At 42.6% G+C, this 25,752-nt stretch overlaps 1 protein-coding gene across 5 annotated transcripts in view; it reads left to right on the top strand.

Moving 5' to 3' along the window:
* Positions 1–5,193: 5,193 nt before the first annotated feature.
* The window catches only part of ADAM23 (ADAM metallopeptidase domain 23), a 318,865-nt gene continuing 298,306 nt past the window's right edge, over positions 5,194–25,752 (top strand). For 2 of the 5 annotated variants that reach the window (XM_077448511.1, XM_077448513.1), the window contains exon 1: positions 5,195–5,594. In XM_077448511.1, the coding sequence (XP_077304637.1) occupies positions 5,441–5,594 (154 nt within the window). In that variant the 5' untranslated portion in view covers positions 5,195–5,440. Of the gene's footprint in view, positions 5,595–25,752 lie in introns of all 5 variants that reach the window. The other 3 variants (XM_077448512.1, XM_077448509.1, XM_077448514.1) reach the window with 2 other exon arrangements.

Here is a 25,752-nt window from a genome sequence, read left to right as displayed (position 1 = left end):
GCCACTGTGCTTGTCAAATGCAGCCACTGTGTCATCAATTGCAGCCTCTGTGCCCATCAAATTCAGCCACTGTGCCCATCAAATTTAGCCACTGTACCCGTCAAACGCAGCCACTGTACCCGTCAAACGCAGCCACTGTGCCCGTCAAACTCAGCCACTGTGCCCGTCAAACGCAGCCACTGTGCCCATCAAACGCAGCCACTGTGCCCATCAAATGCAGCCACTGTGACTCCAGCACCCCCCCGGCCCTATCGATGTCTGACCGGCACTTTCCCCATCTTGGTGGCAGTTAGCGGGTGACGTGCGGAGAGCTGTGGGATGGGCAGCAGGTTAGGCGGTGACTCCTGTGTCCTCCATGCTTCCTCCATGCTTTTCCTCCTGCTAGGCGTCCAATAGGAGCACCTGTCCTTTCTGCCAATCAAGTGACGGGTATCAGACACACACTTCCTGCTTGGCGGAGAGGCGGTTCAGTGTTAGAAAAATGAATATTCATTTGCTTTTATAACGCACCTGGGTGGGCTCATGGCGCAATGCTCTGTGCTCTGAGTCCACCCTAAAGCCTATTAGAGTCAATGACTCCAATCAGGTGCTTAAAAAAACACCCCTGCCACTGTAATTCAAGCGCCCGGTGTACTAAAAGGTGCCAGATGCCTGAATAGGGGGGTGGCCGTGACAGCCATGGATAGAATCATGCTATGCATAAATCTATCCATTAGGCATACAGGCTCCCCTAATGGATGGGCCGCCACTGGTCAGGACAACCTGGATCCTTCCTAAAATTCCAGGAAGAGATCATCACAGTCCTTCTGTTTCCAGACAGTGCTATGCCCCAACTTCCCAATGCAAATGCAGTGAGCCGGCTGCATGAAAGGCACTTTCCAGAAGTTCTCCGTGCTACCTCAGACCAAAGAACACAAAAAAGATGTGTGCAGAAAATGCGGATTTAGGTGTGACACCCGCTTTTATTGTCCCCCCTGTCCTGACCAACCTAGTCTATGCATCGGTGAATGTTTCTGTCGCTACCATACACTGGCAGACTCTCCACGGGTTATCACAGTGTCGGCGGATTCCCTTTCCTCCCTCCTCCTCGGTGGCCAATCGGGAGTCTTCTCTTTTCGGCCAATCAGAAAACGTGTCTCACACCCGCTCCTGATTAGCCAGGTTGAGGATCAGTGTTTCAACAGCGAATGTTCATTCGCTGTTGTAATACACCTGGGTAGGCTCCGTTCGCATTCTCCGCGACCCAAGCTCACTCTATTTTGAAGCCTATTAGAGCCTCTGGCTATAATCAAGTGCTTCAAAAAAAAAACCTGACCACTGTATTTCATGTGCCTGGTGCCCTGAAAGGGGCCGGAAGCATGAATAGGAGTTGGTTGTGGCGGCCGTGCTATGCATGAATCTATCCATTAAGCATATAGGGGGTGGTGTGATGGAGGGGACGGCGCCCACGTGCAAAAGCCTAAAGGCAGTGATCGGTTTTTAGGGTCCTGTACGCAGCTAGACTGCCAAAAAATCCCCCACATGTGGTATCCATGTACTCAGGAGAAGCAGCAAAATGTATTTTGGGGTGTAATTTCACATATACTCATGGCATGTTTGCACAATATATCATTGAGTGACTTTGTGTAAAAAAAAAAAAGAAAAAAAAATGTGTAGTTTTCCCAAAACTTGTGGCAAAATATAAAATATTCCATGGACTCAACATGCCTCTCAGCAAATAGCTTGGGGTCTCTACTTTCCAAAATGGGGCTTCCGCTATCTTTCCATTTCATGGCCTTTGACACTGTGATAGGTAGTGAGGAGTGAAATCAAAAATGTACACACTTAGAAATTCTGAAGTGCCTCTCATTAGCCGGCTGCATGAGAGGCACTTTCCAGAAGTCCTCTGTGGTACCTCAGGACAAAGAACACCCCAAAAAAGATGTCATGTCTGGGGGTCATAGGGGGAGGGGGGTGGTTTGTGCTATCTTGGCATTTCATGGCCTCCAAAACTGTGAAAGGTAGTGAGGAGTGAAATCAAAAATTTACACACTTAGAAATTCTGAAGGTGGTGATTGGTTTTCGGGGTCCTGTACGTGGCTAGGCTCCAAAAAGTCTCACACATGAGGTATCCCCGTACTCAGGAGAAGCATTTTTCAATCACTTGTGACAAAAAATAAAATATTCAAAGGGCACAACATGCCTCTTAGCAATTTCTTTGGGGTGTCTACTTTCCAAAATGGGGTCATTTGGGTTAGTGTTTGTACTGCCCTGCCATTTTAGCACCACAAGAAATGAGATAGGCCATAAACTAAAAGCTGCGTAAATTCCAGAAAATGTACCCTAGTTTGTAGATGCTATAACTTTTGCGTAAACCAATAAATATACGCTTATTTCATTTTTAGTTTTTTTTACCTGAGACATGGCTAAATACATTTTGGCCTAAATGTATGACTGAAATTGAATTTGTTAGATTTTTTTTATAACAAAAAGTAGCAAATATCATTAAAGAGGAAGTAAACCCTGATGAGTTTACTTCCTCTTTCATTCCCTGCAAAGGTAAAGCATAATGGACTACTATGCATCACATAGTAGTCCATTATGTGTCACTTACCTGACACAGGGGCCGCTGTCCCCTGTAGTCCAGCGCATCCATCTTCTAGGTGGGTCTCGCTGCTCCGCCGCTGTCATTCGGCGAAGCCTGCGATGACGTCACTCCCACGCATGCGCACGGGAGCCGCCACTCGCGGCAAGATATTTCTTGGACCTACAGGTAAGCCTTAATCTAGGCTTACCTGTAGGTCAAAGTTGGTTGTAAGGGTTTACAACCACTTTAAAAAATTTCAGTCTTTTTTCATTTATATCGTAAAAAATAAAAATCGCAGAGGTGATCAAATTCCACCAAAAGAAAGCTCTATTTGTGGGAAAACATTTTGTTTGGGTACAGCATTTCATGACCGTGCAATTTCCAGGTAAAGCGCCTGAAAGATTGCTCCCCTGCAGTCTCAGTGAAAGCCCGAGTGCTTTCTCACTGAGGCGATGCACTGGCAGGACATAAAAAAAACTCCTGCAAGCAGCATCTTTGGAGCGGTGAATACACTGCTTCTAAACTGCCCCTGCCCATTAAAATGAATGGGCAGCCCAGTCGAACCGCCGCCAAAGTGCCACTGCAGCGGTGAGTTGTTTTTTTTGGGTCGTCTTAACCCTTTTTTGGCCGCTAGCGGGGGTTAATAGTGCCCTGCTAGCGGCCAAAAACCTCTGCAAAAACAATGGCAAAGGCTGCTTTCACACCACTGATGCCTAGGTGTGAAAGCAGCCTAATGCCACGTAAACACAATTGGAAATTTGGCCAGCAAAAGACCGACGAGAGCTTTTGGCCGAATTTCTGCCAGCAAAAGATTGAGAGCATGCTTTCAATGGAAAAAGTTTTGATTGGAAATTTAGATCGTCTGTACCAATTCCAACGTGTTATAGTTTTGCACGTCACCGCGGTCTTGACGGTCGAAAGTTCAGCGAACTTTTGTGTGACCGTGTATATGCAAGCCAAGTTTGAGCGGAATTCCGTCTGAAAAAAACATCATAGCTTTTTCCGACGAGAATTCCGATCGTGTGTACGGGGCAATAGGCTTTCTTAACTCTGTTTCACCCAGTGATCTGGTCAGTAACACATCTCCTGTATTAGAACGCCTTCGTTATGGATGAAGGAGCACAGGGACACCTTTGGACAGCAGCATTGTCAGTCTTGGGGAGGGTTGGATGTACTTGCAGATTTAGATACACTAACAAATTGAAGACAACTCCCAGCTAATACTTTACAAACAGTTGCCACAATATATATATATATATATATATATATATATATATATATATATATATATATATATATATATAGGCATATCCCACTTTTAAGTACACAATGGGGTTTATTTACTAAAGCTGGAAAGCGCAAAATTAGGCTCACTTCTGCACAGAAACCAATGAGGTTCCAGGTATTATTACCAGGCTTAATTGAACTAGCTGGGGTTAGAAGGTCATTGGTTTCTGTGCAGAAGTGAGCCTGATTTTGCACTTTCCAGCTTTAGTAAATAAACCCCATTGTGTACTTAAAAGTGGTGTATGCCTGTAAAGATTTACATAAATGCTGATTGCTGTAAGCACCCCATCAGTGGTAAATGGGTAGTTTTAATACTCACATTGATACATTTGCAGGGCAGCGTGTTCTGTTGAAAAACAATAGACTTACTGGCTAGATCACCTGATGAAAATAAATAACTTAAAACCTAAAAAAAAAGAAAACGAATGCAGCCACCACATCCAAGAACTGGTAAACTGCAATATAATAAATGTTTGCTTTTGGGGTTAATACTTCTTTAAAGTGTTTGTTTAGAATTCACAAAGTTGCAAGAATCATTGTTACAGATGTATCAGATTTGGACTGTGATAATATGCAGCACATCCTCTGTATGTAGCAATGTGGTTACACTGTACTTCTTTCTTAATGGGCACTGCAGAGGAAAGCTCACCATGTGTGCACCCCAGTGATTTCCCAGCTATAGATTGCAGCTATTGCCTATGATGGGGACACCCCCCTTTTTCATTTCTCATGCATGCCTTGGCTACATCAATCTCTTGTTCAGGCATCATGGGATATGTAGTCCTCTTACCATAGGAAGCATATCAGTGCTGCTGAACCACCCCTAGTCCAAGCATTTATTGAAGCATCACCCTGTGCTGTTGCCTGGCAGGCACACTATACACATTATGCAGACCTTGGATAGTACATCATCAGGGATACACTGACAATGTAAAATATACTGGGACAGCTGCCTTTTAAATTATGATCACATCCTGCAGTCCAGTAACACATTGTAGCATTATTATAGATCCATCCCTTCTAGGGGATCAGCTGTGTTCTTCTAGCAGATCGTACACTGGTAGGATGTGATGACACATCTATACAGTGCTGTGGTTTGATGTGTAGATGACTAAGTCCTGACAATGCCTGGGCTCCCCAGGTTGTGCCACTGCATCCTTTCGGGACCCTCCTCTAGGACTGCAGCACGCATGTGCTCTAGCAACCTCCTCTCCTAGCAACAGAAGCATCAGCACCAGCCCTGGGGAGGGAGGGGGGAGCAGCAGCAGCAGTTTGTGTTGCATAGAGTAGTAAGTGGAGGAGGAGGCTGTCTGATCCTCTGTCATGCGTCAAGGGGGGTGGGAGGGAGGTGCAAGGTGCAGAAAAAATAGGAGAGAGAGAGAGAGAGAGAGAGCCAGACGGGTGGATACTGTTGGAGAAGGATATAAGTGCTGCAATAGCAGCTGTAGGGAAAAATCCAAATGGGAGCCAGATAACCCCTGGTGGGGTTGGTGGGCCCCCCCTGCTGAGCGAGAGAGGAGCATGCCAATGAAGATCCCGTTGGTAGACTGAGTAGTGCTGTATCCCAGGTCTGCAGAGCTATGAGATATGGAGGAAGCAGGCAGCTCCCTGCGGCATCCCCGCTCATCTTCCCCCATGTCCCATCTGACAGCCCACCTCTCCTGTCCTGCACTGCTGCACCTCTTCTGTCTTCTGCTGCTCTCTTGTCCACAACCTTGGGGAGCCTCTGCTTCACAGACAGGTAAGTGACACCCCCTGCTTCAGAGATCTCTTCTCCTTTCATTGCCATGAATGAGTGATCTATATGTATTGTTATATCTCAGCTACACTATGCTGCCTGCTCAACTGTCACCTTGTACTTTTTTTTATTTTTTTATTATTTGATTGCAATGACATTGTATGATGAAGGTTCAGAAAGATCAATGTAGATCTTCCAGGCCTAATACTAGTCTATGGCAGGTAGTGCACAGTGACAGGTACTAAAGCCAAGAAGTGCCATACACAAGTTTATAGGAATCTTTAGCTGCAGCAGTCCTGCTGCACCCAAAAATAAAAGGTGATGACTTAACCAGCCTTGATAGGACGGTATGTATAACTCCAGCAGCTGTCTGAGCATTAAATAATTGCTGCAGACAAGTAGGTCTAATGCTGCTAATTTCCAGCCATGTGCACCTTCTGTTTGGCATTGACTAACCACCTGGGTTGATCACTTAAGGCCATTTCTACTTATGAATCTCCCATGTAATTTCTACATGTATAAAAAAAAATTCTGCAGTGACCTCTGCAAGGTGTAACAGCTGCAGAAGCAGATTTGTTTGGGAGAAGTCCTGTAGTTGGAGAAGGGATAGCTCAGCTCTGCTCCCCATGTAGTCGTGGATTGATGTTGCATAAGGAAGTACTGCAGCAAATGGAATGCGGATAGCAAAGCCATAACCATATGTACAGTAGCTTGTCACCCAGAGCAATTTTGGAGCTGATCTTGGAAAACTCAAGCAAAGAAAACTAAAAAAAATCAGCAAAACTTTAACCTGTAACAACAAACTAAGTTTTTTCTGTTCCTACAAATGAAAGTTCTTGGTTGTTAAGGGCAACAGCCCCACTTTTGCTCCAGTTTTAATAAATGAACCCCTATTGTATGTAGCCCTTGGATCATGTACTGGTTAAAGTAAGTACTCTCACTTACCTAATTTAACCTTTACCATTCAGTTTTGGAATGCAGTGTAGATTGCATACTAGTAAAATATTATTACTACAGTCTTTCTCAACATTGTTAACATGGAGAAGCCCTTAAAATAACTCTCAGGTCTCAGGGAACCCCTGCTAATGTTTATTATATCTACACCTCACATGATGCTAGAGTTAACAATTAGTTGTATATAAATAAATAAAAGCATAAGCATTTGTGTTTTTGGCACATAAGGTTGCTCTATATGCCAACATATTTTTTTAGTAATAAAGATAAAGAAATTAAACTGTTATAATATTGGCAAGAATCTAAACAGTTAAAATGTTAGTGTTCCCTCATATTGTTTGTCAATGGAAAGTGCCTCCCTAACATTTTGTGTCAATGACGTGCCCCCTTACATTGGAGGTCAGTGATGGGCCCACTTACATTGGTGGTCGGTGTCACGCCCCCTTACATTGGAGATCAGTGAAGTTCCCCCTTACTTTGGAGGTCAGTGAAGTTCCCCCTTACTTTGGAGGTCAGTGAAGTGCCCCCTTACATTGGAGGTCAGTGATGGGCCCCCTTACGTTGGAGGTCAGTGATGGGCCCCCTTACATTGGAGGTCAGTGATGGGCCCCCTTACATTGGAGGTCAGTGATGGGCCCACTTACATTGGTGGTCGGTGTCACGCCCCTTACATTGGAGATTAGTGAAGTGCCCCCTTACATTGGAGGTCAGTGATGGGCCCACTTACATTGGTGGTCGTTGTCACGCCTCTTACATTGGAGATTAGTGAAGTGCCCCCTTACATTGGAGGTCAGTGATGGGCCCACTTACATTGGTGGTCGGTGTCACACCCCCTTACATTGGAGATTAGTGAAGTTCCCCCTTACATTGGAGGTCAGTGAACTTCCCCCTTACATTGGAGGTCAGTGAACTTCCCCCTTACATTGGAGGTCAGTGAACTTCCCCCTTACATTGTAGGTCAGTGAACTTTTCCCTTACATTGGAGGTCAGTAAAGTTACCCCTTACATTGAAGGTCAGTTATGTTTCACCTTAAACTGGTGGTCAATGAGATCAGGGCACCCTTAAACTGGTATTTAGTGGCTGAAAAGCCCCATTACTCTGGTGGTTAATGAGATAAGGGCCCCCTTAAACTGGCATCCAGTGGGAGAAGGACCACATCACACTGGTGGTCCACGAGAATAGAGCTGCCTTAAACGGGTAGTCAGTGGGAGATGTGCCTTTTTATACTGGTGGTCATTCAGAAGAATGCTTCTAATATTGGTGGTCAGTGGGAAGAATGGGGGCTTTTTACTAAAGGCAAATCCACTTTGCACTACAATTGCACTTCGCTTTAAATATGAGGGGTAGATCTGAAATGAGGGGAAGCTCTGCTGATTTTATCATCCAATCATGTGCAAGCTAAAATTCTGTTTTTTATTTCCTTGCTTGTCCCCCTCGGATCTACAGCAACTGCACTTCCAAGTGCACTTGTAGTGCACAGTGTATTTGCCTTTAGTAAATAAACCCCAAATGTGTCTTACAGTCTTGGTCAGTGAATCTCCCCTCATATATAGCTAAAAAGATATATGGGGGGTTATTTACTAAAGGCAAACCCACTTTGCACTGCATGTGCACTTAAAAGTGCACTGAAAGTGCACTTGGATGTAAAGTCGCTGTAAATCCGAGGGGTACATGCAAGGAAAAAAAAACAGCATTTTAGCTTGCACATGATTGAATGATAAAATCAGCAGAGCTTCCACTCATTTCAGATCTACTCCTTAGATTTAGAGCGACTGCACTTCCAAGTGCACTTGCAGTGCAAAGTGGCTTTGTCTTTCGTAAATAACCCCCATGGTATCAGTGGTTACTTATCCAAGAAGCAGAAATTACTCATTGCCCAAGGAACCACTCTTTGAATCTTTGAAGGAACACTGGTTGAGATAGGCTGGATTACTACATTTCAAAAAGAGTTTTATTTGAGTGTCAGGCTAGAAATATAAACAGTTTACTTTCCATTGAGGACGTGTTGTAGGAGTGTTAGGATGCTGGCTTTACCAGTGCCAAAAATCAAATCAGACTATATCATTTGTTAAAGGGTGATGTTTTAAAAGATTAATCTTGAAGGCTCCTCCTTGCCATGTAAAGAATTTTATGGTAAGGCAGTGCCAAGTGTGTAAAGTGAAGTGACCCACAGCAACACTACATCATGGTTTCTGAATGACTACCATGTTTAACTGCCCTATGCATTGCTTTATTGGACAAACCAGATGACCTGTTGCTGTTTGGATTGAGGCTGTTTAATGAGGATGTCCCAGTGTTGGATGTGCTATGGCTATATGTGACATTGATAGTATAGGACAGCTGTTCTCAACCAGGGTTGCATGGAATCTTAGGGTTTCTCCAAAGGTTGCTTGGGATTGTGACTGATTGAATTCCCATCTGATGGTGCCAACATGGTTCTGGGCAGAGCCAATGGCCTGACACCAATGATCTTTTTTGGAGTCTGTTCATCCACTGTAAGCCCTTGTACACACGGTCGGAGATTCCGACGGAATGTGTCCTATCAGACCGTTTTGTCGGATATTCCGACTGTGTGTGGTCTGCATCGGACTGTTTCCGTCGGAATATCCGACGGACCAACTTTTCCAACTTGCCGATAAAATTTTCCAACAAAATGCTCCGATCGGACATACTCCAATCATTTGTAGCCTACTCCGATGGACAAAGTGCCACGCATGCTCAGATCAAATTCCTAGACCAAAGCTATTGGCTACTAGCCTGAATGTAGTCCCGTCGTAACGAAATAACGTCATCACGTTATGTACAATCGGATTAGTCCGACCGTGTGTATGCAACATCACTTCCGGACCTCTTCCGGAATTACTCCGACGGATTACTCCGACGGATTTGGTTGTCGGAATCTCCGACCGTGTGTACAAGGGCTTAGGGGGGCATTTTTCCCACCGATCACTAAGGGTCATTCCTCACCCTGACCGTCCCCAAAAAAATAGTTTAAGTAAGGGTTTCCCAAGACATGAACATTTATTTTGGGGTGCCTCTGGGGTAAAAAGGTTGGGAAGGGCTGGTGTAGTAACTTGGCCTGTTCATAGTGTTGATTTCATATCATCTCTGACTGCAGTGGCTATCTGCAGTTATGACTTATAGAAAACACTGCTGACTCTTCTATATTCAAAGAAAGGGATGTTTGAACAGCACACAACGGCAATGTTTGAACACACAATTCTATAAGATCAATGAGATTCTCTGCTTAACAAAACAAATTTACATCAGACTTTATTGTTTTCAAAATAGTTCAAAGCTAGTATATTAATACATTTTAAAAAGACTTGACAACTCCCCTACCCCAGTCTTTTTATTTTTTAGGTTGGGTTGTGTGTCAAATCCTCATCATGCTTTAAAAAAAAACAAAAAAAAACCTTGGTTTATTACCACTTAGACTACTTTGACACGGAGCACATTGATTTGCATTACTTTGCATGTTACCATGCGTTGTGTTAGGGCAGCATTTATTTGAATGGGCTCCCTACCATACTAAAATGCACCAAAAAAAAAAAAAGTGACTGTACTTTTTTTACATAGCACACCACATCACACAATGCATTACGGTGCGTTAATACATATGTGTGTTTGCAAGGTGTGTTGGAGCACTATAAAAAAAAAATGCTACAACAGCACCCCTTTGCACAACAAACACATGTTCATATGCTGCGGTAACACACATGCTAATGTGCACATTCCTGCAACACAAAGGTGTGAACCCAGCCTCAGAGACCGGATTAGCTTGGGACTCTATGGGGAAAACTAAAACTACTTTTACATTGCCACTCTCTAATTTATATTATCTATAATATATACTTCTACTCTTTCTATACTCTAGTCCAGTTTCTGGTTGAGGACATGTGTGTTAATATAATCACAAAATGTGTGGGTACCAATTTTGAAACTGCTTTTATAGAAGCACCATTTAAGCCTGGCTTTGAGAATGTAAACGATTTAAATAGAAATTGTATATAACGTTAAACCTAATTTAAACATAAAGAACATCCCAGATTTATGCTAGTCTTATGCCACGTACACACGATCGGATTTTCCGCCAACAAATGTATGTTGTCGGCCTTTCCGATGATGTGTACACAAGTCCGTCGGACAAAAGTCCACGCATGATCGGAATCAAGTACGAGCCAGAGGCGCTCGGTCTTGTAAAACTAGCATTCGTAATGGAGATATCACGTACGTCTAGTACGTCACTACGTTCGTAATTGTTGGCCAACATTTGTGTGACAAGTTGGAGTCAATATCCTTCGAACAAAAATCCACGGTTTTGTTGTACAGGGCCTTAGCTGCTACAGTATGTGAACTTCAAAGTGAATATCAAGAAACGTACTGAAAAAGCATGGAGGGCACCTTGGCTGACTTAACATGCTATATTCCTGACTGTCATGGTGATCCAGTGGCATCAGTACTTTCTAAGTCACTGACCTGGAATAGGTGAACAAATCAGGAGTGCTGACCTGGAGTTTCACTGATTAGCATGCTGTCAGTGACTCAGAAAGTATTGAAGCCAAATTACAATGGCAATGGAAGCCTACATATTTTTTGTAAGTTCAGATTTCCTTTAAGGCTGAACTCAGGGGCAACAACTAAATAGAGTAAAAATAATAATAATAATAATAAAGAAATAAAAAATGTATTTTATATATATGTGTGTATATATATATATATATATATATATATATATATATATGTATATGTATGTATATGTGTATGTATATGTATATTTCTGTCCATCTAGTCATGGAATATACACAGCCCAGCCAGACAGCAGTGCCAGATTGGTGACCTGAATTTTCTATACTGCTGTTATGCAGCCTGGTCGCCCCTTTGCCCACACTGAGATTTTACAGCAAAAAAGAGCAGAAGCAGAGTGATGAGGTCATCTCTCTGCTCTCTCCTCCTGTCAGCTGATTCATATTATGATGTACAAGCAGCACCCCTGACTTAGCCCCAATGCTCTGCCTCCCTCTCCAAGTCTAATGCCGCGTACACACGACCAGACTTTTTGACAGGAAAGGTCAGACGGAACAAATCCATCAGACAATTCGATCATGTGTGGGCTCCATCGGACCTTTGCTGTCCAAAAATCTGATGAACTTTTGAAAAAGAAAGTTTCAAACTTTTGGTCCGGAACTCCGCCGGACCCAGTTCCTATCGAGAAATCCGTTCGTGTGTATGCTAGTCCGATGGACAAAAACCAACGCTAGGGCAGCTATTGGCTACTGGCTATGAACTTCCTTATTCTAGTCTGGTCGTATGTCATCGCGTTCAAATTCGTCTGACTTTGGTGTGATTGTGTGTGGGCAAGTCCGTTCATTCAGAAAGTTCGTCGGAACTCCGCCGAAAGTCCGTCAGGAAGACCGTCGGACCTAGTCCCACGAAAAGTCTGGTCGTGTGTATGCGGCATGATTGCATTTTTTATGTGCTTGGAGTATAGCTTTCGGCACCGCTCAGAATGGTGAGTTTGCGGTAACCACTGACAGTCTGTACAGCTCAGTTCTTTTACAATGGCCACTCAATGCACATCCCCAATAGAGAGCCATGCCCACATGCTGCAGAGCCTTATAACTCACATGCCGTACATTGTCCTCCTCTGCATTACAAAAAAGTAATGTCCATTGAGGTGAATGAGGTGCAGTTGTGGCACTTTCAGAATGTCTGGGCCGCCCTTAGTGCAGCACATGTTAATGCACCTCAGCAAACCTCAAAGGTTTGAATGGAGCCTTAAGAGAGCACATGCAACTCTATCAAATACAGTGAAATATTTAATATCTCTGCATTTGCCAGATGATTTCTTAAGAAACTTACAAAGGGTATCTAATCTCTAAAAACAAAAAAAATGCTTTGGTCTGCTGCTTGTTGCTTTTATACTCTAATATGCCAACAACTCAATTAAACCCTTAAAGTGTAAAATGGGACAGTAGCTTTCTTGGTGACAACTTCAATTTGTGAACTGCATTCCTGCACAGGCTATAACATACCTTCAATTAAGGCACACCAAATCATTGATTTCTGATGCACAAAAACGTCCCAGTTATCAGACATGTCACAATATTTTCGCCACACCATTGTATAAAGTAGTGCCGTGCATTGCCGAGTGCTGCAAAAATGAATTAATGTGCGTTGTGCATGTTGCTGCAATGCATAGATATAAATTGTCCCTTTACGTATCTAAGGTCAAACTTTGCTTTTAGATTTAAATAGAGTGGTGGGGGGTTAGAACCACTTCCAGGTTTTTATTGCGGTCTGTCTCCCCATTAGGCAGATTCACCCTATTTGTCCTGGTGATCACTGTCAATGAAACTAAAAGTGAGGGGTATTCAAAATGTTTTAATAGTCACTGGAAAAAACAAGAAAAAAGGGGGACTCTTCCATTGGAAATACATGCTGTGTAAAACAGTATTTTCCCTCACTTTGTTGCTTAACATTCACTTTCTGTTGTTCTCACAAGACAGGAAATGTAATTATGCTTTCCCAATACGACACAGATAAAATAAAATAAAAAAATTATATATATTATATATATACATACATATACAGTATATATATATATATATATATATATATATATATATACAGTATATACTGTATGTGTGTGTCCGTTTTAACCATTCTCTGATCTATCCAAAATGAAAAAAAGTTCTGGTCTATATATGTTTTAATTTTCACCTTGCCACTGGCTGTTTAACTGATCTCTTTTTGGTTGCTAGCATCTTTTTTTTTACTGAATGGGCCTAAATCGGATGGGCAAGATGTGCCATTTAATCAAACACACTTATTATGCACGCTTTGAATGGCAGATAGAAATAGGCCAGTAGCTCTCTGTGGCTGTCCTTGTTTTCACTGATGCAAAATTGTCCTGTAGCTGACCATATTTGATCAAACTATTATGTTTTTTAAGGGGAACCCACACGCTGAAACAATGGTGTGGGCGGCCCCCCAAAATACATACCAGACCCTTAGCCAAGTGCGCCCCCCTCCTGAACTGTGCCAGGCCGCATGCCCTCAACATGGGGGGCTGAGTGCTTTGGTGCGGGGGAGGCAAGGGCCTCTTCCCGACAACCCTGGCCTTTGGTTGTCGGAGTCCGCGGGCGGGGAGCTTATCGGAATATGGAAGACCCTTTTAACAAGGGGCCCTCCAGATCCCAGCCCTCCACCCTATGTGAATAGATATCGGGTACATTGTACCCCTAACCATTCACCTAAAAACAAAGTGTCAAAAAGGTACACAGGTTTTTAAAGTAATTTATTAAGGCTGCTCCGGCTCTTCTGCCTCCTCCGCTGATGTCTTCTGTCTCTGCCGGTTCTTATTTCCTCTCTGGGTCTTCTCCTCTCTCCGCTGATGTCTTCTAGCCCTCTCCGATTCTTCTCCATCTGTCCGCTGTCTTCTGCCTCTGCCGGGTCTTCTCCGCTATCTTCTTCCTCTGTTCGTCTATCGATTTTGACTTGATGCTCTCTTTCGCTCTAATGCTGGGTGCGCGGTGTACCACTACTTATATTGGCATGGGGAAGGGTCACCATGGTGATGTCATATGGGGCGGGCCTCAGGATGATGTCACCCGTTGACCCTGCCCCATGCCAGTATAAGTAGTGGCACACCGAACACTATGCATTAGAATGGGAGAGAGCATCAGGTCAACATTGGAAGAAGAACAGAGGGAGAAGACAGCGGAGAAGACCCGCCAGAGGCATTAGCAACCACCCTGAAATCATGTGCAATGCAGGCAGCTTGGACGAGCAGGCTATTCAGGGAAAAACAGGTGGTGGGTAGGCAACATAGTCACTTGTCAACTGTTCTCTGAAAAGCGATAGTGAAGATCGTTGCTTTGAAGGGTGGCAAGAGCTGTCACATGTGCAAATAAGCCCTAAGAATTGATGATTATTTTATATTCCCCCCACCCACCAAACACCTGGGCCTGTCCTGTGCCAAGTTAATCATTTTATAGTTGAACAATGTGGAGAAATAACTGGGGAACTGTGACACCATCATCCAGCTTTATAATGGTTGCTGCAGTGGTATCAGCCCCCTGTAAAATCCTGTACAGCAGAGCACAGTCTGAGAGAGAGAAGGCAGCACTAGGGGGCAATCAGATGTTCTGCATAGAAATATGCTGAGCAGGATCAGCTGACAGGATGAGAGAGCAAAATGATAATAGGGTGGGGCTTATAACTGTACTACTGCACATTCTCTGTCCAGTGAATGTCTGGGGATTGGAAGGTGACCAAGGTATATTGCTAAATGGCTGCAGAGAAATCTCAGGTCACTATGCTGGCTGTTGGAGCTGGGAAAATCCTGTTAATGAATGGACAGAAATGCATAGATAAAACAGATCCCATGTGATTATTTCAATCAGCTGTTTTGCTTTAAGATGCACATATTTCCAGATGCACGCATGTGAACGCACCCTCACATCTAGGCAGCATAAAGAACAGGAGAAATGATACCGTACCGCAGCTGTCAATGTATGCAAAAATGAACAAGTGTTGGTTACTGTATCCGGCTTAAGTACAAGGCGAGCATTAAGGCAAAGTCTGAAACCCAACCCTGACATTTTCTAGAAAGGGTGTTTAAGGGTACTTGAGGACTGATGTGACTTCAGATCAGTTTTAATAAGGTAATAAATCCCTGCTGTAGCATATACACATTATGTGTCTGTTCTCATAGTCTACAAGGTCAGAAGTGTTGCCAATACACATCGTTATATAAAGCATAGAAAAGAATTGTCATGTGGCCAAATACATTGTTTAAGGGCTATAGTGCTTTATATGGCAGAAGTATATTTGTATTCTGCCTATAAACCCCCTTTCCCTTGGGAGCATATGGATCTGCAAATACTAGGTTATCCTCAGGTGTTAAGATGTAAAGCAAATAAATAATGTAGTAGTTACCTGGCTTCACGTTGTATAGCCCCAGGCGCCCGGCGTGCGTGAGACCTTACAACATTCATAGACAGATCCATGATTATAATTGAGACAGATTTTCACTCTAAACAGACACGCAATTAAATGGAACTACACTGCATTTGAGCACCACACACTAAGAACACTGTTTAATACATTTTTAATATTCAAAGCAAACTCGCCCATCCATCCATTTTTCAATGCTTTAATTTGCTGAGAAATCGCTTTGGAAAATTCCACCCTAGCATTTCTGGCCGTGGCCATCTTGAGTAAGGGCAGATGATTCATGTAGCATTTACTTCCTGGAATCCATCTGCCCTTAGCTCAGGCATGCAGGCAGGAGGGTGTGCTTAGCTGAGAAAACCCCTCCTCCCCATCTGAAAACTCCTAGGATGTATGACATCACTTGCCTAGGCCTGGAAACCAAGAAGTAACTGAAGTGTAAAGAAAAAGTTTAAAATAAGTAAAGATGATATACTTTCCTATCTATTTACTAATGCTAGCAGCATAAGTAGTGGCACCCCCCTATCCATGCATTCAGCCCCCTAATCTACTTTTAAAGCCAGAAAGTTTTTTACCTTAATGCATTTTGTGCAATAAGGTAAAAAAACCTTCAGTGTGCAGCTCCTCCCCAGTTCCCCCTTATATCTACCTGAGCCCCATCTCAATCCAGCAATGTGCATGAGAGCGGCAGCTATCCCAGGTCACTCTCTCTTCCCATTGGCCAATGGCTCCCACTGATGTCAGTCACAGCGAGGGAGCCAAGTGGGCCAAGCAAGGGGGGGGGGGGGGATATGGTGAGGCCTAACTGAGCTCTGTGTGACTATGTCCATTCATAGGATTGGGCTCAGCAGCGAACCTGCTCGAGTGCCCCCCATAGCTTGGGGCTTGTTATTGGGGAGCACTCAATGGGGGAAGGAGCCAGGACTGGCAGTAGGGGACCTAAAAAGAAGAGGATCGGAAGCTTTGTGCAAAACCATTGCACAGTGCAGGTAAGTATAACGTTTTTTTTTAAAAACAAAAAGCAACCTTTAGAATCACTTTAAAGCGGAGCCCCACCCAATAGGGAAAGTTCCACTTTAAGGCTTCCTCCTCAGCTCCTGTTTGCGAAATGGAACTTTTGGGGAGAAGGGGTGGAGCAGGTACCCGCTTCCACTTCAGCTTAGATTGCCTCAGGCGATCAGAAGCAGAAATTCTCCTCCCCCTCACTTCCTTTCCAAAGTCTTCTGGGACACATAAAATGTCCCAGAAGACTTCGGGGCCAGTCACAGAGAACAGTGCCACTCGCGCAGTGGGCACCCAGCTGTGAAGCCGCAAGCTGTCACAGCTGGGTGTCCATAATGAAGATGCTGGCGAGGGAGGACTCCAGGAGAACATGACTAGGTTGGGCACACCACTGGATTGTGAGACAGGTGAGTGGCTGTTTATTAAAAGTCAGCAGCTACAGTTTTTGTAGCTGCTGACTTTTAATTTTCACTTCAGAGACTGGAGCTCCACTTTAAGCTGTAACCTTTTAGTAAATCTTATGCCGCGTACACACGATCGGACTATCCGGCAGACTTAGTCCGGCGGACAAACCGCTGGACTTTGCAGCGGAGGTCCACCGGACTTTCCAAACAACACAAATGACTGGACTTTTCTGGCGGACTAGGTCCGGCGGACAAACCGGACAAAACCCAATATATTTATAAACATAAATACCGTATATACTCGAGTATAAGCCGAGATTTTCAGCCTCTTTTTTGAGGCTGAAAGTGCCCCCCTCGGCTTATACTCGAGTCATCGCTGTCTGCCCGCTCGATCAGCGTGTCGAGCAGACAGACAGCGGCCATTCTATTCAAAAGCCGCGCCTCCGGCTCCGCCTTCGCCTGTGATAGGCGGAACACTGAATTTCCCAGCAGCCTGTGTTCCGCCTATCACGGACATCGTATCATCCTCGTACTACGGACGAGGATGATACGACGTCTGTGATAGGCGGAACACAGGCTGCTGGGAAATTCAGTGTTCCGCCTATCACAGGCGAAGGCGGCGGCGCAGCTTTTGAACTTTACAATGGCCGCCGACGAAGAGGGCACGGGACGGGACGGGACGGGACGGCGGCGGCAAGGCACGGCACGACACGGGACGGATGCAAGGAGGCAAGTCACGGCACGGGACGGAGGCAAGGAGGCAAGGCACGGGACGGAGGCTCGGGACAAAGGTAGGCTGGACACACACACACACACACACACACACACACACACACACACACACACACGGATGGAGACACACACAGGGATGGATGGATGGATGGATGGAGACACACACACACACAGGGATGGATGGATGGAGACACACACACACAGGGATGGATGGATGGATGGATGGAGACACACACACACAGGGATGGATGGATGGATGGACACACACACACACAGGGATGGATGGACGGACACACAGGGATGGACGGACACACAGGGATGGACGGACACACAGGGATGGACGGACACACACACAGGGATGGACAGGCATGTCTCACCCTCGGCTTATACACGAGTCAATAAGTTTGCCAGTTTTTTTGGGGGTAAATTGGGGGCCTCGGCTTATATTCGGGTCGGCCTATACTCGAGTATATACGGTATATTGGGTGAAATAGAAACATAAGTATATTGGGTGACATTTATCAATTCTGTTGCACAGCAAGACAATGCTAAACAGCAATAGTGGGACACATTTTAAGACTAATGCCGCGTACACACGATCAGACTATCCGGCGGGGTCACCGGGTGATGTCACACGGTGACCCCGGAGGATGCTGGGACTGTGACATCATATGGGGGCAGGGTCACCATGTGACGTCACCTGGTGACCCCGCCATTGTCCCTATATAAGTCGCCGCACAACGCGTCCTTGTCATTGCGGCCAGAGAGAGCATCGAGTCAACATCTCAAGGAAGAAGAAGAGAAGGCAGGAAGGCAGCGACAGCGGCGACAGACGACCGGGCCACCGCTAGTAAAAGAGCTGGAAGAAGAAAGCGGAGGCCCGGCAAGAAGAACCGAAGAGGGGGACAAGACCTCCAAAGTCAGAAGAAGAGGCGGCAGCTACAGAAGACCGGGCCACCGCTAGTAAAAGAGCTGGAAGAAGATAGCGGAGGCCCGGCAAGAAACCCGAAGAGGGGGACAAGACCCCCGAAGTCGGAAGAAGACCCCCGGACGGCAGCGACGAAGAAGAAAGCCGGGCTCCTCCACTACCGACTGCAGAGTCCGGCGGACAATTTTGAGTCTAAACTTCTTTCTAAATCCGCCGGACTTTTGGAAAGAAAAAGTCCGCCGGAGCCCACACACAGGCAGATAGTCCGGCGGACTCTGGTCTGCTGGACCAAGTCCGCCAGATAGTCTGATCGTGTGTACGCAGCATTAGTCTTAAAATGTGTCCCACTATTGCTGTTTAGCATTGCCTTGCTGTGCAACAGAATTGATAAATGTCACCCAATATATTTATGTTTATAATATGTTTTATGTTACGTTCTCCTTTAGTAACATGTTACATGTTACAGCCATATTTAGGGTGTAACATGTTACTATGCAGCACCCCCTCGTTAACACTCATAATTGTGGGCGTGGTTCCTCTCCCTGCACATTCTGAGAGAGTGTGCAGGAGCCTGACGTTGCTCCTGTGATCCACTGATCGCGGGTGCAATGCGCTTCAGGCTACTGAGAAAAAACATAATAAATGCACAATTGTTTACCTGAAAAAACATGTTAAATAAATGTATTTATTTTTTTCAAAGGTGAACTTATCCTTTAAACCTCCCGCACCTGGTTTGCAGAATGTATGGCAACAGCAGCCTACATGTTTCTTTCAGTACAGTTTTTTTAAAGGAATCTGCCCAAAAAGCAAACGATTTGTATTAATGGATTATGCTAATAATGGGGTCAGTGGCGCTACATATGATATGGGCATATGTGTTAGTTCATACCCTGAATGTTTCCACTAGAGTTTTTTTGTAGTAGTATAACCTATTATAGGGGAGTTTGGAAAAAAACTAAATATATAGTGATATAAAGAAATAACTATGTACGCAATATGCGTGTGGTGTAATATATGTTAGTGCATATGATGCCCAAATATCCCCATAATGATATTATGTAATAATAAATTCCAATAAAAAGTGTACAAATAATCAAGGGATCAGTCAATCATCAAAAAAGCTCAAAAAGAAAAAACAAGGCAAACTCAGATCCCTAACCTGAACGTACTATACGTGACATGTAAATAATATACAATATAACCAGACTTGTGCAGTGACTAACGTACAAACATACATAATAATAATGTCCGTACCACCTTAATAGTGCTCAAAAAAGCAAATTAGTGAAAAAATATACATAATCTATATACATAAAAAATTGTCCATAAAGTTTTTGTGAATTAATGTGCAAAAATCCAAAAGGAATTAGAGGTGACGTTTGTGCTCGTAGTATCTCCAAGTGACTTTAGTGCTCCCCTCAAGGGTCCCTACTCACCGAATCCTCACACCCCTACAGGGGTAATATGCATATAGCTCCACTCCCTCTGGCTGTACCGCCCAGCTCCCTCGGCTTCAGGCGCCATTCTGCACAACTCCAGGGGTCAGGGCGTACCCCTCTTTTTATTTATATATGCCAGATCTCCAAATCTGATTCCCATTAAAAACAAAGGATGGCTCCCATGGTGTAGTAATTGCAAAACTCAATTGCCATTCACTAAAAATTGTAAATAAAAACAAGAACAAAAATTAAAATAAAGTATTTTAGTTATTTTAGCAGAATTGTTTTAGTCATATTTTTAATCATTTTCGTGGACTAAAATCGAATTGGTTTAGTTTAATTGCAATGCATTATTTAAGTATTTCTCTAGAATTGCCAAATTGATTCTATACTCCTGGAGTAAAAATCTAATAACATTGATATTTATGGTATTAAGGTTTGAAGATGCGCTACAGACACCGATTTAGCCCTTGTGATATATAACCAGTGTTAATTTTGACATCACATTTCGATTTAGTTTTATTAGATTGTAAATTTGCAGGAGCAGGCCCTCTTAACCCTCTTGTATTGAATTGTATTGTTGCTGTATTATAAAGCACTGCGCAAACTGTTGGCGCTATATAAATCCTGTTTTATAATAATAATAATAGTTTTATTCATAGTCTTTTGACCAAAACACCATTTTAGTTTTAGTCATATTTTAGTCATCTGAATTGATTTAGTTTTAGTTTAGACTAAAAGTGTGTTAATCCCGCTGCTGTCAGTCAAATCCAATGACGTGGGCACCGGGTGGCGGGGCCGAGTCTGGCATTTGTGTCTGTGGACAGAAATGCTGGACTCAGGAACCCACCCGCAAGGTAACCCCTTTGGGAGAGCACTTCTCCTAGGGCGTTATCTGATGTGGGGAGGAGCCACGAGAGCCACGGGACCCCAGAAGAGGATGATTAGGGCCACTCTGTGCAAAACGAGTGGCACAGTGGAGGGAAGTATGACATGTTTGTTATTTAAAAAAAAATGAAAAACGATCCTTTACAATCACTTTAGCTTTAACTTATTTGTGCATATGCAAGTGTCTGTATGCAAATAACAAAACACACAAATGGTTTGGCTGTCATTTATCTGATAGATAGATAGATAGATAATAGTGCAGCGCTAAAAACAGTGAATAAGCAAAAATTTGACATACAGAGAGGAACAGACATCCTCAATAGAAGAAAAAAATAGTGAAAACAAATGGTAGGAATGCCGTTCATGCTGCATGAATGTTTGTTGAGCTTTTATCCTTCAGCTTCCTGTAAGTGCAATACTCACCTTGCTATTAAAGTTCTTTTATTGTACTACACCATGAGAGCGCTTTTTCTGCTTTACGTTTGAGTGTAATCTGGAATTACAAAGACACAGGGGGTTATTTACTAAAGGAAAATCCACTTTGCACTGAAAGTGCACTTGGAAGTAAAGTTGCTGTAGATCCGAGGGGGACATGCAAGGATAATAAAAAACAGCATTTTAGCTTGGACATGATTGGATGATAAAATCAGCAGAGCTTCCACTCATTTCTGATCTTCCAAGTGCACTTGCAATGCAAAGTGGATTTTCCTTTCGTAAATAAACCCCATGTCATGGTCGGAGGGAGACCTTAATTTTCCATGTGCATTTTGACCACCTATAACCTAGTGGTTAACTTGCTCTGGTAAACAGTTTTAATACACTATTCTGGGGACCACGGCACCTCCACTTCTATTATCCTGGTCCAGCATCCAAGCCTGTACACCTGGCTTTGTCTTTCACCATGGATCATGGAGAACAACATTCTACTAATGTTTTTGGAACATTTTGGTAGCCTTTTTTTTTTTGCACGTTATATATTTGTTTTCTTTATTTTCTGGTTCTATTGAGGATTTCTGTTCTTCTCTGTATGTCAGTATTTTTGCGTATTCACTGTCTTTAGCAGTGCACTATTATTGTAGTATTTTGTTATAGTTTTTCTGTATGTGGACTCTTAGTGCTGGCATCTTTTGTTTTACAATTTGTCTAAACGCAGTATGTTTTTCGTATTTTTTGCAGATAGATGTATAGTAGAGCTGCACGATTCTGGCCAAAATGAGAATCACAATTTTTTTGCTTAGAATAAAAAGATCACGATTCTCTCACAATTCTCGCGACGTAAAATCTTTCACATTATACAAAAAAATTGGGCTAACTTTACTGGCTATTTTTTTTTAAATTCATTAAAGTAATTTTTCCCCAAAAAATGCATTTGAAAAGCTGCTGCGCAAATACAATGTGACATAAAATATTGCAATAACCACCATTTGATGTATATATATATATATATATATATATATATATATATATATATATATATATATGCATATATGATTTTTGGGGGTTCTAAGTAATTTTTTAGCAAAAAAAATTTATTATTCTAATTTGAAACCAACAAATGTCAGAAAAAGGATTAGTGTTTAAGTGGTTAAACTTTCCTTATTTACACACGAAGTCTATTCCTTTGACAAATTGTTACAATGTTTATACTTAGTTCCACTGCTAAAGAATGTTGTGAGTCTTGGCAGTCTGTCCGTTTTTTTTCTTCTTTTCTTTTGACGGCTGTGGCTTCAGAAGAGCAGAGGGAATTCTTCGCATAGCAAGAATTGTGAAACACTTTTGTCAAGATCGCAACGTGGAAAAAAATCATGATAACAATTCTTGATGATTAATCGTGCAGCTCTAATAGATAGATAGATAACAATATTTGCTATCGATTCAATTAGTTGCAAACTATATATGAATCACGGTATAACTGTTTGAAAAAACAGTAAATGATCTATTAAGGTCATGTTGCTTTTTTTCTGTTGCCTGCATTGTTTGGCGATTTCTAGATTGCTTTATCCATTTATTTCTTCTGCACTTGTTTCTCTTTTACACCTTAAATCCATTTAACCAGCAGACATTCTTACCTGACACAAAAAGACATCCATGCATTTATATGACTTCATGTTCTTCTTGGATGTGTATAATTTTATGCATCAAAGCTTTTGCAGCATTGCTGGGTGAAAAATGAAAAAGATCTTCGGAGCGTGCAGCTATCTTAGCATTTTTTTGTTTGTAAAATTAATTTAGATCTGTCTATAAAAAGAACAGACATACCACGAAATGCTTCAGATGCTCGCCTTTATAGAGCGATCTTTGTGTCACTGCTGATCAAATGCTGCATGTTGTTGGCAGATACTCTGATGTATATCTTAACAGGGAAATACATTATTAATAAACAGGAAAATCTTGAATATTATTAGATGCTTAGGGAAAAATACAGACATTAATGAATCTATAGGGATAGATTGTAATAGCCCTATTTGGTCCACTTACCACCAATATTTTGGTTGTAGATAGATCTTGAGGACCAGGAGGACACAACCCAGCAGTTCAGTTTATAACTTCATGTATATTCCATGTCCCTTGAAGTGAACCTATGCTTTGCCCATGCAGGCCAAAGTAAAAGGTTCACATTAGAGCCAAGCCCACACACTGCATGTACTCACTTTCTCTTGGGAGCCCACTAAGGGCTTGGGACACGTTACAGCACTGAGTACCTACAGAGCCAATCACCAAGCACTTCAGTGGACAATCACACAACAACAGTACCATCGTATGAAATAAATTACAGTCGGTTACATGCTCCCCAGTCTCCAGAAGTACTGACTATTTTTTGTTTCTGGAAATTTAACAAAGTAGCAGAGATTGAAGATAATAGCAGTTCAAACTGCTCCTAAAGTGAACCTGTTGCATTAGCAAAGCACAGATTTGCCTAAAGAGTGGACCCCACTCCTGCTGTAATTTACACTATATATTTTTACTGTATTAATTCCAAAATCATTTTTTGTTATTCAGTTATCCCCAAACAATTATAATGTGCCCTTTGAAATAGAGCAAGTCTAGACCAAGTGATTTAGCAATCAGTTTGTAAGGTCCATTAAGGGTAAATTTGAGGCAGATTACAGAAAAAAATAATCTACAGTATATATTTACTTTAGATACAAAAGATCATTAAATGTATCTTAAATAAAACTAGTGTAAATATCTAAATCTGACTCCAAGAACATCATGTAATACTCTGTGGAGCAGAGCAGTTGGGGAAAGAGAAGGGAAGCGCTAGGAGATAATTATGTGTCCTAAAATGTGGTGAGGAGAACATTCTTCTAGGACTAGGGAGCAGAGAGATTACATTGTCAGTCTGTTTCTTCTCTTTTACTGTCCAGTCACAGTCTGCGGGCAAGAATGTAATCCTTAAACCCCATACACACTATCATTTTTTCTGCTGAGTTTTTCCTTCAGATTTACCAAAATCATATAATATGAAGTCCAACCTTAGGAGCTTCCACATGTATACAATCAGGCAGGCCCTTCTTCTACATGGTTTTGGTAAATCTGAAGGAAAAACTCAGCAGAAAAACTGATAGTGTGAATGGGGCTTTAGGCTGATTGTATGATCTGGGAAGACTGTGTAACTCACATGGTTGGAAGGATTGGAAATAAAACAAACTGTAATGCCCTGTACACACGACTGGTTTTCCCATCGGAATAAACTCTGAAGGTTTTTCCGATGGAATTCCACTGAAGCCGTCTTGCGTACACACGATCACACCAAATTCTGACCATCAAGAACACGGTGACGTACAATACATACAACGGGACTAGAAAAAGGAGGTTGAATAGCCAGTAGCCAATAGCTTCCGTCTCGTACTTGCTTCAGAGCATGCGTCGTTTTTGGTACATCGAAACAGCATACAGATGAGCGCTTTTCCCAATAGGAATTTGTTCCATCGGAAAAATATAGAACATGTTCTCTTCCTAGGTCCGACAGAATTGTCTAAGTTAAAAGTCCGATGGGGCATACACACGGTCGGAATATACGATGAAAAGCTCCCGTCTGACTGAATTCCGCTCATGTGTACGGGGCATAAGACTTTGCACACCTTTTGCTTTGATGTACCTGAAATGTTAGCTAATTTAAACTGAAAGTTCAAATAGGGCATTACATTTTCCTATTATTATTTTTTAATAATTCTTTAATATTTTCTTTTATGCTACTGAAAAGCAGGGACCTTTTCAGTAAAAAAAATGGGGAAAATATTAAAACCAGATCCCTGTCCCTTTAGCTCATGTTTAAGCATCTAACTGGCTTTTAAAAAAAGGGGGAAACCCTAAAAACAAATATCAAACCTGCAATATAAATATTTGTACGAGAATAAATGGAAACAGGGTAGGGCTTATTTGGGAGGTAGGGCTTATATTGCAGCCATCACCAACAATCACGCTAGGTCTTATTTTGGGGGAAACAGGGTATATATATAAATTAGTTTGGTGACACATAATCGCTGTATATAGAATATTTTTTGTTTTGTCACTTTTGATTTTTGTTTTTCCTAAGCACCGGTACTGTATATATCACCAAGTATTGAATCAGAATTTACAGGTTTCCAATATAATGTTAGCAGACCTGATATTAAATCTTTTTTTCTTATCAAGATGCTGGTGGCAGCATTTACATTGTGTGATTCCTCTCCTTTTATCCTGGTCCCATGGTAAATGTCACTGAATCCATTCTATGGGTGGCTCTTTAGCATGCAGAGTCCTGCTGGAGTCAACCTTACATGCATGCACCATACTCCAGTCTAGTAGTCTCTACTACTCTCTCTATACTAGCACTTATTTTAATCATAAAATATACAGTTAATATATCCAC

The sequence above is a fragment of the Lithobates pipiens genome, unplaced genomic scaffold, assembly GCF_037356315.1.
Source record: "Lithobates pipiens isolate NorthernLeopardFrog02 unplaced genomic scaffold, aLitPip1_a1.2 Scaffold_22, whole genome shotgun sequence".
Classification (NCBI taxonomy): Eukaryota; Metazoa; Chordata; class Amphibia; order Anura; family Ranidae; genus Lithobates; species Lithobates pipiens.
The sequence above is the reverse complement of the archived record's forward strand: the minus strand, read 5'-3'. Positions and strand labels throughout refer to the sequence as shown.